This window comes from Rana temporaria, chromosome 5 (assembly GCF_905171775.1).
Source record: "Rana temporaria chromosome 5, aRanTem1.1, whole genome shotgun sequence".
Classification (NCBI taxonomy): domain Eukaryota; kingdom Metazoa; phylum Chordata; class Amphibia; order Anura; family Ranidae; genus Rana; species Rana temporaria.
Genome location: NC_053493.1, coordinates 40,308,148 through 40,324,350, shown reverse-complemented (window position 1 = coordinate 40,324,350; position 16,203 = coordinate 40,308,148). Strand labels below are relative to the sequence as shown.

Below are 16,203 nucleotides of genomic sequence, written 5' to 3'. Positions count from 1 at the left end.
GGTGGTAAGTTCTTGCGGGCGCCCTTCTGCGATACAGCCAGCGGCTATAGCTGCTAACTGTATCACTCGGGCCCACCCCCCGCACACCGCGTCATTGAGATGTGATTGACAGCAGCCGCGAGCAATGGCTGCGCTGCTTTCAATCCATCCACCTCTAACCAATCAACGACCAGACTGAGCGGCGAAGAGGACGTCGGGGGCTAGCGCCGCAGGTGAACGGGCTCAGGTAAGTAAAATGGGGGGGCTGGGGGGGCCGGTATTGTCGGATGATTTTTCACCTTAATGCATAGGATGCATTAAGGTGAAAAAACATGTACCTTAAGTGTCCCTTTAAGGTTAGTATTTATGAAGCAGTAAATGTTACCTTCACCAGATATTCAATAGTGATGAATTAATCCTCTATGATAATGCCTATGACAGTGAAATCTTTATTAACAATACATGTATAATTTGAATCATTATATAATATGGTGATTGTGTGCATTCCCAGTAATTGGACACACTTGTGGGGAGAGAGGGACTTCAGCTGAGCGGAGGTCAGAAGCAGAGGATCGCCATCAGCTCGGGCGCTGGTCCGCAAACCCCAAAATTCTCCTTCTGATGAAGCCACTTCCGCTTTGGACACAGAGAGTGAAGCCAAGGTGCAGGCAGCCCTGGATAAGGTATTCATTCATATACTTTCTGTATTCCGATCAGACTCTTTCCTTTTGGAAGTCCCACATGCTCTTTCATGCACTGTTCAGCACTCTCCAATGCTTAAAGTGGATGTAAACTCCATTCATAAAATTTGACCTGGGCACATTTATCTGTAGTGTTTACTTATCGCTCTCCAAAGCCCTAAGTCCCATGTCTTTCTGATGCTCTGTTCCTCTGTTATCAGCATGAGAACGCCTGACAAGTTCTCTGACACAGGAGATAAAAGCAGCTGGAAATTTGTGTCGGGGGAGGGAACTTAGAGACAGATAAGCAGGGAACTTGTCTATTCACAGCACAGCTCTGTAAGTTTCTTTGTTCCTCTGTCTATATGGAGGGGGGGGGGTCCTTTCCTTCAATCAGCTTACACACAGTGTATGCCCAGACTCCCCTCCCACTGCTGTAAGAGGAAGAAACATTTCTAACACTATGTACACTTTCTTAAGAATGTGGAAAGCTGAAGACAGCAGACATACATGTAAAACTTATGTAGGGATATTTGTTTCATCCCTGTGTATCATCTGAGGTTATTCACTTCACTGGGTTTACATCACTTTAGGCTCCATTTACGCCTGGACAATTTGAATCGTGGGTGGAATCAATGGGATTCAGAATCGTGCAAAATATGGGACACGTTTGAGATGCCATTATTTCTCATGGCACCCCAAAAGGCTGTGTGATGTTGTGAATTTTGTTGTCACAAATCGCTGCAAAATCACGCACACAAAATCAGAGACTCGTGTCGCCTGGGCGATACGTGTTACATTGGTCCAAGCTGGACCAATTGTAAACTATGTATAAAATATCCATATCTGGAATTCATCTTTAAAGTGATTGTAATGTCTCATGTTTTTTTTTTAAAATAACAAACATGTTATACTTTAACTGCTCTGTTGCAGTGGTTTTGCATAGAGCAGCCCAAATCCTCCTCTTCGTGGGTCCTGCTTAGGTGCTTCTGACCCCCCCTCCGGTTGAGTGACCCCACAGCAAGCTGCTTGCTATGGGGGGCACCTGAGTCACAGCTCTATTCAGACACGAGCTGTGATCCGACCCCCACCCCCTCTCTCTCCTGATTGGCTGACTAACTTTGATTGACAGCAGCGGGAGCTAATCGCGCCACGCAAGCTGTCTCAACCAATGAGGAGGGGAGTTCTTGGCAGCTGAAACACTCGTTGCAACATCGCTGGATAAAGGTAAGTATTAGGGAGGGCTGTTGGGGGGAGGGGGGGGGGCTGCTACACACATCTTAATGCATAGACTGCATAAAGATAAAAAACATGTCTGCCTTTACAATCCCTTTAAACCTAAATGAACTCTTGGACTGTAATGGAAATGGTCGGTAGTCTTAAAGTTTTGCCATGAGATAATTGGGAATAATAGCAAAAACAGTATCGAGAGATAAAATCTTAAACAAACAGCATCTACAGCTATAAACGTGATAATTCATAACAGGCAAAAATGATTTTGGGAATAATACAAAATATTCATCTTTTATCCCAGGCTAGAGAAGGCCGGACAACCATTGTCATAGCCCACCGCTTGTCCACAGTACGAAACGCTGACCTTATTGCTGGATTCAATGATGGCGTCATTTGTGAACGAGGAACTCATAGTGAACTGATGAAGATAACTAATGGAGTTTATTACAACCTGGTCACCATGCAAGTAAGTGGAAGTTGTATTCCAGGATGCAAATAATGTTGGTTTTACTGCCCCTAACCACACATGTCAACAAAGCCCAACTGTGGCATATCTGTGAAATATTGGACATATTTTCATTTGTATCTAGTTCCAAGAGGCTGCGCAGTGCTACTGGCACACATACAAACAATAGTAAATTTATATTTTCATTATCACATTCTCTTCTTTCTCCTTTATTTCTCTTTTGTTGCCTCTCTTTTTCTCTCTGGATGTCTTTCTTGTCCTTTCCTTTATCTTCCCTTTTTCCTTTCATATCCATTCTCTTCCCCCCTTTCCTGACTCTTTTTTCCCTTTCTCTCCTTCTCCTTCATTCTCTTCGTTTACTTTCTCTTCTCTTTTCTCCTTCCTTTTCTTGCCTCCCCTTTCTGTCTCAGGTTCTCTTTCCCCTCCTTCGATCTCTCTTCCCCCACCATTCTCTTCTTTCTTTGCTCTCCCTTCTCTTTTGTTTCTCCTTTCTTGTCTCATCTTTGCTTTCTCTCAGGTTCTCTTTCCCCTCCTTCCCTCTCTCTTCCACCATCATTCTCTTCTTCCTTCTCTCTCCCTTCTCTTTCTCTCACCTTCCTCTCTTTTCCCTTTCTCTTTGCTCTCTCTTCCCTAGTTATTCTTTTCTTCCTTTGCTCTCCTTTCTCCTTTATTGCCTCTCATTTCTTTTCTCTCTGGGTGTGTTTCTTGTCCTTCACTTTCTCTTCCCTGTCATTCTATTCTTCCTTTGCTATCCCTTCTCTTCTTCCTTTCATATCCCTTCTCGTCTCTCCTTTCTCCTTCATTCTCTTCTTCCTTTGCTCTCTCTTGTCTTTTCTCCATCCTTCCCTGCCTCCCCTTTCTGTCTCTCGGGTTCTCTTTTCTCTCCTTTGATCTCTCTTCCCACATCATTCTATTCTTCCTTTGCTCTCCCTTCTCTCTTCTCCATTCCTGCATCTCCTTTCCTTTCTCTCTGGTTCTCTTTCCTCTCCTTCGATCGCTCTTCCCCTATCATTCTTTTCTTCCTTTGCTCTTCCTTCTCCTCTCTTTCTCCATTCCTGCTTCTCCTTTCCTTTCTCACTAGTTCTCCTTCCTGTCCTTTCGATCTCTCTTCCCCCATCAATCTCTTCGTCCTTTCATCTCCCTTCTCTTCTCTCTCTCCTTTCCTTCCTCTACTTTCCCTTTCTCTCTCTTTCTCTGTTATTCTCCTTTTTTCTCCCTTATACTTTCTCTCTTCTTTCCTCACTCTTTCTCTCTTTTCACACACAAACTTTTTGTCACATTGTAGCTTATTCACAAATTTTCCAAGTTGCCTGCTGATATCATTGGTGTTATTCTCAGACATTAGAAGCGGAGAAAGGAGACGAGAATACTTACGAGGAGATTGACGATGACCGCAAACCGAGCGATACAAAGATAACACGGAGGAAGTCCAGTCGGCAAAGCAGCTTCAAGAAACAATCTGTGAAGGACGAGAAGATGGCAATTGAAGATGATACAGAGGAGGTGAGCACCATGTGGCATTAATGGAAGCGATGTAAGGAGAGGTGCAGGGGCGGACTAAGTTATGATGGAACAAATCTAGTCCTGGCTGTATCAGGCTTTCACATTTATCACATGTATCATAGGGTGCTTGGTCTAAAACTAGATGAACTAGATATCCTGGATCTCCAAGGACAGCTACACGTGGCAATGTCTACTCTTGCCATTTATTTATAAAGCGGTGTTAAACCCAAAAGCAAATAGTAATAAAAAAAAATGTCTCATTTACCTGCCTTGGAACTTTGGATGTTTGGTGCATAGATAGAGGAAATGGGCAAAGCATGTTCTTTAGAAAGTAAATGCCCAGTGACCATGTGTGGTGCAGCTGTATTCTTGCTATAGTGAATAGCACAGGGCAGAGAGTTGAATAAACCTTCTAGTATAAATGCAGTGATAGATGAGCATATTGAATGCCTACACATGTTGCCTAGAATTGCCTTTTAAAAGAGAAGTATTTTTCTTTAGAGTTTCCTACTTACATCGGTCCGATGCTGCATCTGTCCCCCGTCTCCTTTGCACTGAAAACCGAGCGATCGAACACAGCTGCTGGCTCGGTTCTCACAGCTCCCTGAGCAGAGAGCTGCTGACTGTCAATCAGCAGCTCTCCGCTGTGGCCCGCTGAGCTGTGGAGGAGTGGGGAGCAACTATCTCAGTCTCTGAGCGGTTTGCTGAGAGGCTGAGACAGGCATCAGTCCAGGCACCTGGCAGATCCAGACTTTATTGTTGGGATGTCGTGGTCAGGGCCGCCATCAGGAATTATGGGGCCCCTTACACAGCTTAAGTCATGGGCCCCCTGGAGCCGAGAACCGGGGGGGGGGGGGTGCTGCCATCTGAAATTGAGAAGCGGGGGGGGGGGGGGGTGCCACAAATTTAAAAAGAACAAATAAAGAAAAACATATATAAAAAAAAGGGGGACATTTGGGCCCTTTAATGAAAAGAAATAAAATATATATATATATATATATTTTTAAAAAAGGGGTATATATATATATATATATATATATATATATATATAAAAATAAAAGAAATAAAAAAATATATATAAAAAAAAGATTTTTTTTAAATAAAAAAAAGGGGGTTGACATCCAGGGATCTCCGGGCCCCTGGTGACTGCCTGACCCCTAAAAAAAAAAAATTGTCCCTTTAATAAAAAATAAAATAAAAATATATTACATTTTTTTTTATAAAAAAATACAAAAAAAGGGGGGGTTGCAAATCCTGGGCCCTGGAGACCTCTAAAAAAAATTGGGCCTTTAATAAAGACCTCCGGACCCCTAAAAATCCTGGGCCCTGGGGACCTCCGGGCCCCTTACAGGTGTACTGCCTGTACCCCCCTGATGGCGGCCCTGGTCGTGGTGCCTGGACTGATTGCAGTGACGTCGGTAGAGAGCGGACAGGTTATAGGAGGGCAAAACGAATTGCACTCCTGTGATCCATAAGAGAAGCCCAGCCAAACGAGCTCAGGCTGGACTTCTCATTTAAAGATGTGCAAGATGGGAAAAAAATGTGCTTTGTTTAGTCTCTGATTAATTTGTTAAAGTGGTGTTCCGCCCGGTAATTTTTTTTTTTTTTTTTTTAAAGTCAGCAGCTACAAACACTGTAGCTGCTGACTTTTAATAAGGACACTTACCTGTCCAGGGAACCTGCAATGTTGGCCGATCCATCCATCGGATAGGGTGCCGGCGCCGCCATTCCGACTAAGGGAAACCGGAAGTGGAGCCTTGTGGCTTCACTACCCATTTCCTATTGCGCATGCGCGAGTCGCCCGGCGCTTCGTGAATGGCCAGCTTGTCTTCTGGGACACACACAGGTCCCGGAAGACATAGGTGAGGAAGGAAGTGACCGAGGAGCTCCACGAAGTAGGAAGTGGCAGATTAGGATGACTGCCTAGCAACAGGCGTTTCTGGTAAGTAAAAAACATTTATTTTTTCAATGATTTTTAAGAGATTTAAAGGAGTCAATGTAATGTTAATTTTTTTGTTAGGGTGGACCTCCACTTTAAGTTAAAGTGATTGTAAGCGATCACCTTGTAAAAAAAAAACATTCCGTTTAAAATGGAAATTAATATTTATATTTTATATATATTTTGTATAGATATAAAAGAAAATAATAAATACCTTTTTTTCCCCTTTTTTATATATAATTCGCCAATAAGTAGGAATCATCTTATTTAAATATTTTAGCTTACTCTAACTATTTATTGCAATATATTTCCATTTCACAATATTATGTAGTGCATTTTTAGTCATGCCACGCTCACTAAGGCCCCTTTCACACTGGGGCGGGAGGTGCGGTGGCGGTATAGCGGCGCTAAAAATAGCGGCGCTATACCGTCGGAATTGCCGCAGGATTCGGCCGCTAGCGGTACGGTACTAACCCCCGCTAGCGGCCGATAAAGGGTTAATACCGCCCGCAATGCGCCTCTGCAGAGGCGCATTGCGGGTGGCATTACCACGGTTTCCCATTGTTTTAAATGGGAAGGAGCGGTGAAGGAGCGGTATACATACCGCTCCTCTCACCGCTCCAAAGATGCTGCTTGCAGGAGATTTTTTTCTCTCCTGCCAGCATATCGCCTCAGTGTGAAAGCCCTCAGGCTGTGTTTAGTTTGTAATTGTTTATGTTCATTGTGGCAACCATGTTTGCTCAGTAACTATACAAAATGTTTGTTTTTAGTAGTGCTGCACAGTGGTTAAGCCATAATGATTCTGTTATGCCCAGTGGCAGCTGGTGCTCAATTTTTTGGGGGGGCGGCAAACAAACCTTGCCCCCTTACCCCTCTCTGTAGCTCGATCGCCGCTTCACTCGCCTGTCACCCACCAGGCCATCCCCCAGCCCCGCACTTACCCCATCCAGGTCACGGCTCAGGCGGCTTCCCCCTGCATCTCCTCCTGAGTCATGGACGGTCGCCTCTCCTCCCAGGCCAATCGAGTGTCAGGACTACCAGTCAATTGGGTCTCAGGACCCACTTCCTGATTGGCCGGGAGGAGAGCAAAAAGACATTAGTGAATATTTATTCGCTTTTGTCACACAAGTGGATGACCTCAGGGCGCAGTACTGTGCGCCCAGATCCCACCCTTTTTGTAGCCAATTAGAGCCCCAGGCTCTAATCATGTGCTTCTAAAAAAACATTGGAATCCATCCGGCGCCCTGCATGGAGATTAGGGGCCGGCCGCATGGATTCGGCGGGGGGGGGGGGGGCGCCGCTGAGCTCCTTAGGAGTGGCCGCCACTGCTTATGCCCCTGCATAAGGTCACTTAATGCATCTTGGAAGTAAATTATTCAGTAAGAATTTCAACGTTTTTTTTTTTTTTTTCAGATTGAAAAGCTTCCACCGGTATCGTTCTTGAAGATTATGAGGCTGAATAAACCTGAATGGCCTTACTTTGTGGTGGGAATAATCTGTGCGGCTATCAATGGTGCTACCCAGCCAGCTTTTGCCATTATATTCTCCAAAATTGTCACGGTGCGTACAGATTTTAATATTTTAAGTAATTTTTTTTTTTTTTATGAATGAATTGAAGTAGGTTTCAGTTTGTTATTTGTTTGGTTATTGTTAGTATTAACGCAGAACTTTAGTAATTGTAACACCCCAATGTAAATGGACAATGCTCCTGCGTTAGAGTGCATCACTGCACTGTGGTGAAAACAATCCTGCAGGAGTGACCTTTCGGTGTTGTGGCTAATGGTAAATGAATGGCATACTTTAGGTTAGCGTGCTACAATGTGTGACAGTGCACGTTATGGCGCATGCATTTCCGCCATATACTTTGGTATGAAAGGACCTTTAGGGTCCATTCACACCTGAAAATACTGCACCACAACACAAGGGTTTGCATAGGTTGAGTTGTAATGCATTTGCCAGCCTGGGTGTTCTGTGGGTGGAATAGTGCCCCTACCTGTGGGTGTTCTGTGGGTGGAATAGTGCCCCTACCTGTGGGTGTTCTGTGGGTAGAATAGTGCCCCTTCCTGTGGGTGTTCTGTGGGTAGAATAGTGCCCCTTCCTGTGGGTGTTCTGTGGGTAGAATAGTGCCCCTTCCTGTGGGTGTTCTTTGGGTAGAATAGTGACCTTCCTGTGGGTGTTCTGTGGGTAGAATAGTGCCCCTTCCTGTGGGTGTTCTGTGGGTAGAATAGTGCCCCTACCTGTGGGTGTTCTGTGGGTAGAATAGTGCCCCTTCCTGTGGGTGTTCTGTGGATAGAATAGTGACCTTCCTGTGGGTGTTCTGTGGGTAGAATAGTGCCCCTTCCTGTGGGTGTTCTGTGGGTAGAATAGTGACCTTCCTGTGGGTGTTCTGTGGATAGAATAGTGACCTTCCTGTGGGTGGAATAGTGCCCCTTCCTGTGGGTGTTCTGTGGGTAGAATAGTGCCCCTTCCTGTGGGTGGAATAGTGCCCCTTCCTGTGGGTGTTCTGTGGGTGGAATGGTACCCCTTCCTGTGGGTGTTCTGTGGGTGGAATGGTACCCCTTCCTGTGAGTGTTCTGTGGGTGGAATAGTGCCCCTTCCTGTGGGTGTTCTGTGGATAGAATAGTGCCCCTTCCTGTGGGTGTTCTGTGGGTAGAATAGTGCCCCTTCCTGTGGGTGTTCTGTGGGTAGAATAGTGCCCCTTCCTGTGGGTGTTCTGTGGGTAGAATAGTGCCCCTTCCTGTGGGTGTTCTTTGGGTAGAATAGTGACCTTCCTGTGGGTGTTCTGTGGGTAGAATAGTGCCCCTTCCTGTGGGTGTTCTGTGGGTAGAATAGTGCCCCTACCTGTGGGTGTTCTGTGGGTAGAATAGTGCCCCTTCCTGTGGGTGTTCTGTGGATAGAATAGTGACCTTCCTGTGGGTGTTCTGTGGGTAGAATAGTGCCCCTTCCTGTGGGTGTTCTGTGGGTAGAATAGTGACCTTCCTGTGGGTGTTCTGTGGATAGAATAGTGACCTTCCTGTGGGTGGAATAGTGCCCCTTCCTGTGGGTGTTCTGTGGGTAGAATAGTGCCCCTTCCTGTGGGTGGAATAGTGCCCCTTCCTGTGGGTGTTCTGTGGGTGGAATGGTACCCCTTCCTGTGGGTGTTCTGTGGGTGGAATGGTACCCCTTCCTGTGAGTGTTCTGTGGGTGGAATAGTGCCCCTTCCTGTGGGTGTTCTGTGGATAGAATAGTGCCCCTTCCTGTGGGTGTTCTGTGGGTAGAATAGTGCCCCTACCTGTGGGTGTTCTGTGGTTAGAATAGTGCCCCTTCCTGTGGGTGTTCTGTGGGTAGAATAGTGCCCCTACCTGTGGGTGTTTTGTGGGTAGAATAGTGCCCCTTCCTGTGGGTGGAATAGTGCCCCTTCCTGTGGGTGTCCTGTGGGTGGAATAGTGCCCCTTCCTGTGGGTGTTCTGTGGGTGGAATAGTGCCCCTTCCTGTGGGTGTTCTGTGGGTGGAATAGTGCCCCTTCCTGTGGGTGTTCTGTGGGTGGAATAGTGCCCCTTCCTGTGGGTGTTCTGTGGGTAGAATAGTGCCCCTTCCTGTAGGTGTTCTGTGGGTAGAATAGTGCCCCTTCCTGTGGGTGTTCTGTGGATAGAATAGTGACCTTCCTGTGAGTGTTCTGTGGGTAGAATAGTGCCCCTTCCTGTGGGTGTTCTGTGGGTGGAATAGTGCCCCTTCCTGTGGGTGTTCTGTGGGTAGAATAGTGCCCCTTCCTGTGGGTGTTCTGTGGGTGGAATAGTGCCCCTTCCTGTGGGTGTTCTGTGGGTAGAATAGTGCCCCTTCCTGTGGGTGTTCTGTGGGTAGAATAGTGCCCCTTCCTGTGGGTGTTCTGTGGGTAGAATAGTGCCCCTACCTGTGGGTGTTCTGTGGGTAGAATAGTGCCCCTTCCTGTGGGTGTTCTGTGGGTTCAATTAGGCTCTTGGTGGGTTTAATGCATCTTTCTGAGGGTTTGAATAGGCCCCTCTTTCTGATGCCGCACTGGTTACTGCCACCCGAAGGGTGGTGTTAAATATTGCACCTTTTTTGAGTTCCAGTTTCCCTTGTGAATTGGATTTAACAGATTACCGCACTACTCTTTGTGATATTTACAGACTATTTTTTTTTTTTCGTTGTTTACCACAAAATCTTAATTTCTTTATATTTTTTTGGTGAATTGTACTTAACTTACCGCATTCGATATTTTATGCAAATGACTAACATGATACCCTTATTGCATGCGGTAAACATTAGTGAATCAAACCCTTAATCTTAAAATAATTAGCTAATCGTGTGAAATTATTTTTTAGGTATTTACATATGAAGACCCCAATGAAGTGAGATCCAGAAGTAACCTGTATTGCGTGCTGTTCCTGGTTCTTGGAGGAGTTTCCTTTATCACATTTTTCCTTCAGGTAAACACGCCATGCATCTCCTGATGTGGGAACAGCCGCTATGATTGCTTTTTCATGTGAGGAAATTGCCGGCTGAAAAAAAAAAAAACGTAATCTGGATGCAGGCTAGACATGTGCACTGCCGAAAAATTTGTTGTTTTGGTTTTATTCGTTTTTTTCTCGAAAATTATAAATAAAAAAATTCGGAAATTCAGAAATCCGAAATCTAAACAAATGTCTAATGCTGGCATCATTAGGATATCCCCACTTCAACCCAAGGACGTCATATGACGTCCACCTAAAGTTAAGAGGTTAAAGAAGAACTGCATCCAAAAGGGAAAGTTCCACTCTCCCTCAACCCCCTCCTCCTCCTTTATATTTGATATTTTTTAGGGGGGGTACCTGATTTTGACAGGTACCTGCTCCCCCATTTTACAGAGGTTGAATGCCAAAAAGTGACTCAATTCGCCCATCCATGTGGATGGGGGAATCCTCCCCACTGACTGAGGGGAAGCCTCCCCACCATCAGAATTCACTAATCAGCACTGCCGGCTACAGCCGCTGTCTCTGATCAAGCAGGGAAAATCTAACAGGCTGGCTGTACAGATGTCAGTTGGTGGATCGACTTCTTTACAACTGACCACCGCCTGAACTGACCGAATTTCGATCCACATATGAGCGGCTTTAGAGGTGAGTTCTAGTTTTGGCAATTTTTAATACTATTTTCAATTTTTTTTTAAGGTTTTCAAGGTGTACAGCAAACAATATACACTATATTACCAAAAGTATTGGGACGCCTGCCTTTACACGCGCATGAACTTTAATGGCATCCCAGTCTTAGTCCGTAGGGTTCAATATTGAGTTGGCCCACCCTTTGCAGCTGTAACATCTTCAACTCTTCTGGGACGGCTGTCCACAAGGTTTAGGAGTGTGTCTATGGGAATGTTTAACTATTCTTCCAGAAGCGCATTTGTGAGGTCAGGCACTGATGTGGAAGAGAAGGCCTGGCTCACATTCTCCGCTCTAATTCATCCCAAAGGTGTTCTATCGGGTTGAGGTCAGGACAGTCAAGTTCCTCCACCCGAAACTCGCTCATCCATGTCTTTACGGACCTTGCTTTGTGCACTGGTTCAAATCATTTGGTGGAGGGGGGATTGTGGTGTGGGGTTTCAGGGGTTGGGCTTGGCCCCTTAGTTCCAGTGAAGGGACAACTTAAGGCGTCAGCATAAAAAGACATTTTGGACAATTTCATGCTCCTTACTTTGTGGGAACCGTTTGGGGATGGTCCCTTCCAGTTCCAACATGACTGCCCACCAGTGTACAAAGCAAGGTCCATAAAGACATAAATGAGCGAGTTTAGGGTGGAGGAACTTGACTGGCCTGCACAGAGTCCTGACCTCAACCCAATCGAACACCTGTTGAATGAATTAGAGAGGACACTGCGAGCCAGGCCTTCTCGTCCAATATCAGTGCCTGACCTCACAAATGCGCCTCTGGAAAAATGATCAAACATTCCCATAGACACACTCCTAAACCTTGTGGACAGCCTTCCCAGAAGAGTCAAAGCTGTTTTTTTTAGCTGCAAAGGGTGGGCCAACTCAACACCGGACCCTACGGACTAAGACTGGGATGCCATTAACTCCAAAGACATGCTGGTAGGTTAATTTGCTTCTATCTAAAATTGTCCCTAGTATATGAATGTGTGTTAGGGACCTTCGGTTGTAAGCTCCTTGAGGGTAGGGACTGATGTGAATGTACAATGTATATGTAAAGCGCTGCGTAATATTGACAGCGCTATATAAGTACCGGAAATAAAAATAATAATAATTAAAGTTCATATGCGTGTAAAGGCAGGCGTCCCAATACTTTTGGTAATATAATGTATATTTCAATGAAGACAGTTGACAGAAATGTCACATATATACAGTGGAACCTTGGATTACGAGCATAATCCGTTCTAGAAGAATGCGTGTTATCCAAAGCACTCGCATATCAAAGCGAGTTTCCATAGAGAAATCAATGCAAACAAAGATAATTAGTTCCGCATTGACTTCTACTGCATGCAATACCGCATGTGGCCAGAGGTGTGGGGTGCCAGAGAGACTCGGAAATACTCGGACACAGCTCGGCTGAACTTGGAAACCCTCACGCTCGGAAATACTCGGGAACTGAGTATTTCTGAGTGCTTCCGCGTATTTCCAAGTGTAACGGTCAGGGGTTAACACCGTTTACGATCTTCCATTCCACCAACCCACGACAGCTTATCCGACAATCCACAATCCAGCAGACAGGACCCATTCCATTCCCCAGAATGACGAGACACACACTCTGTCTCTGGTTCAAACGAATGAATGCTTTAATGGTAACTCAGCCTTGTTATATACAGTTACAAGCATGCTACAGTAATCACAGGGACAATGAAACTCTCCACCCAAAACATCACACAATGGGTGCTTAACGAGTTCCTCCCTCAATCCACATCCCAGACAGACATTCTGGCACCGCATCTAGAGGAGTTAATTACTACAGCTGACAAGTCACATTCCACATCTATTATCAATATACTTTTCACACAAAACAGTGTCATTAGCATACACAATGAAATATCTTAAGAGCAGACCTAATTAACACAATAGACAATAGAATGCAATCACAGCTTTCATCACTACAGCCAGGTAGCTGGATGTGATTACCATCAATTAACATCTTAACAGTAGCAGACTTAATTAGCACCTCAACAGTCTATGTTATACATTGAATGAGACACTCTCAGGCCGCGTACACACGACCGAACATGTCCGCTGAAACTGGTCCGCGGACCAGTTTCCGCGGACATGTCCGATCGTGTGTAGGGCCTAGCGGACAGTTTTCCAGTGGACAAAAGTTCCAGCTGACAAAAGTTTCTAAGCATGCTTAGAAACTTGTCCGCTGGAAACCTGTCCGTCGGACATGTCCGCTGGTTAGTATGACTAATCAGACATGTCCGCTGGTTAGTACGTCTAACCATCGGACCGAAATCCCGCGCATGCGTCGAATTGATTAGACGCATGCTTGGAAGCATTGCACTTCCAGGTTTGAGAACGTCGGTGTCGTCTACGTCACCGCGTTCTCTGCCCGCGGGGATTTTGGTCGATGGTGTGTACACACATCAGACCAAAAGCTCCAAGCAGACATGTCCGCGGACCGTTTTCATCTGACAATTTCGGTCATGTGTACGCGGCCTCATTGACCTGTTGGGGTCAGAATAAATCACCTGTAATATGTCAAGATCCTGCAATACATGAATTATCATTAATGTCCCATCTCTTGTAATCCGCGATATCAGTTCTTAGTCATCCTATGCCCCTAAGGCCCCGTACACACGAGGGGACATGTCCGATGAAAACGGTCCGCGGACCATTTTCATCGGACATGTCCGCTCGGATATTTCTGTCTGATGGTTGTACACACCATCAAACAGAAATCCGGGCGAACAGGATACGCGGTGACGTGGCCGCGCCGTCGCCGCGCCGATGATGCGGCGACGTGCGCGACACTGGAAGGTCAATGCTTCCATGCATGCGTCGAATCACTTTGACGCATGTGAGGGCTTTCGGCCGAGCGGACATGTCCGGTGAGTCGTACAGACGACCGAACATGTCCGACGGACAGGCTTCCAGCGGACATGTTTCTTAGCATGCTAAGAAACATTTGTCCGCTGGAAACCTGTCCGATCCGCCGGACAATTGTCCAGTCGGCCGTACACACGACCGAACATGTCGCTGGACCAGTTTCAGCGGACATGTTCGGTCGTGTGTACGAGGCATAAGGGACATAGGATGATCCTAGACCCAAGAGTCATTGGTGAAGCTGGCACAGATGTACCCCGTATCCTTCAAAAGTCTCTGGGTGTCACGGGCCATTCTGTTACACCAAGTATTTCTGAGGCGGCTCCGAACCGTTCCGAGTGTCACTGGCGCCCCGCACCTCAGGCCAAATGCGGTACTGCACACCGCAGAGGCTTGAATCCTGCTCAGACAACAACCGCAACCGCAATCTTTCAAAACGCTTGTAAACCGTGTCACTTGTAAACCAAGGTTCCACTGTAGTTATATACTGGCAGATTGGATGAGATTTTGCTCCCTCCTGGTATTGAGGAAAACAAGCGTTATAAAGTGTATGAAATCCTGAAGTGTAACTAAAGGCAACACTTTTTTTTTTCATTTTGGATAGAGTAAGGAAGGGTTATAACCCCTGTCTGTTTTTTTTTCTCCCTCTGTGTTCCATTGGGGAGATTTTGCGTCACTTTCTGTCCCATAGCCAAAACAAGAAGTTAGAGGAGATCCCCCACAGTGAAGGAATCCCTTGTCTTCACCAGAACTAGTGTCCCCATTGGACCTTTTCCCCCTCTAATAATGTTCTGATGTCAACCCAAAATGTTGGTTTTTCTTTTGCTTTTGATGATATAGGGTTGTCCCGATACCACTTTTTTAGGACTGAGTACAAGTACCGATACTTTTTTTCAAGTACTCGCCGATACCGAATACCGATACTTTTTTTTAAATGTGTCCCCAAATGCAGCCGTGTGTCCCACAAATACAGCCATGTCCCCCCCATATATGCAGCCATGTCCCCCCCATATATGCAGCCATGTCCCCCCACAGATGCAGCCATGTCCCCCCACAGATGCAGCCATGTTCCCCCCATATATGCAGCCATGTCCCCCCCATATCCAGCCATGTCCCCCCCCCATATGCAGCCATGTCCCCCCCATATGCAGCCATGTCCCCCCCATATGCAGCCATGTCCCCCCCATATGCAGCCATGTTCCCCCCCCCCCGTATAGACACTCCCCCTTGCTCGGGATTGGACAGTTCACCCGAGCAAGGGGGAGTGTCTATACGTGGCACGGCGGGAAAGACTACAGCTATTCAAATGAAAGCTGTAATGTTCCCCGCCCGTATTAACCAAGCGGGGATGCGGCATAGCGGCGGGATGCGTCGACGGCGGCGGGGGGGGGGGGGAAGTATTCTATTTCGGTATCGGGGGTATTTGCGGGAGTACGAGTACTCCCGCAAATACTCGGAATCGGTCCCGATACCGATACTAGTATCGGGACAACCCTAATATTCAGGATAAAAAAGAGAAGGTGAATCTTCCTGACGGGGGCACAGACAGCAATAAAAACTGACATGTAAAGATAAAAGCAGTTCCATACAGACTAAGTAGATTGTTTCTCCCCATTACAGGGATTTACATTTGGAAAATCGGGAGAGATTCTGACAATGAGACTCAGGCTGATGACCTTCAAAGCAATGCTAAGACAGGTAATGGAAAGTTCTTTTGATGCCTCCTGAAACCATTGAGAGGTCCGTCCTGAAAAATGACAATGTGTCGCCAGTTTTTGTTACTTATTAGCTGCTATTGAACTTTCAATCCCCCCCAAAAAAACTGGCAGCACACCTTAACCCACAGAAAATCTCCCCCGACCCTTTCTTTAACGCAGATCATTGAGATGCAACACAACGCATGGTAGGTGTATTGTGGTGATCTGGAGTGCAGGTGCCTTTCCCACTATTGTATCAAAATGAATGGCACCACAATGCACTGCAGCACTACTACATTTTACTGCACGGTACCGTAATGCACCAATCTGGGCCCTTAAAGGACGACTTTATTCAAGATAAGTATTGGGCTTCTCTCCAGAGTTCAGATTCCCTGTCATGTCAGTTTGTTTGAGCCAAGCTGGCCCAAGTGAACTATTTGCATTACTAAGTGATTCATCCCATAAGAATACTGTAGTAGCACCAGCTGCATACAGTAAGTGGCGCTGTGTTCAAGAGCGAGCTGATGATACTACAGTTCATCACGGCACGCAGAGCAACTGAACCGCTTGTTAATAGGGCAGCTTGGCCCAAAACAAACATTTAAAGTGACAGGGAACTAGGACTTCGGATTTAACTTATGCTTCTGAAGCTATGGGGGTAGATTCAGGTAGAATGGCTTATTTTTCTGCGG

At 46.1% G+C, this 16,203-nt stretch overlaps 1 protein-coding gene across 1 annotated transcript in view; it reads left to right on the top strand.

Annotated features, from left to right (window-relative positions):
• The window catches only part of LOC120939954 (ATP-dependent translocase ABCB1-like), a 143,780-nt gene that overhangs the window by 103,835 nt on the left and 23,742 nt on the right, over positions 1-16,203 (top strand). The window contains 7 exon segments of the mRNA XM_040352424.1: positions 491-559; positions 561-662; positions 2,194-2,358; positions 3,697-3,861; positions 7,214-7,360; positions 10,123-10,227; positions 15,435-15,512. Coding sequence (XP_040208358.1) covers positions 491-559; positions 561-662; positions 2,194-2,358; positions 3,697-3,861; positions 7,214-7,360; positions 10,123-10,227; positions 15,435-15,512 — 831 coding nt within the window.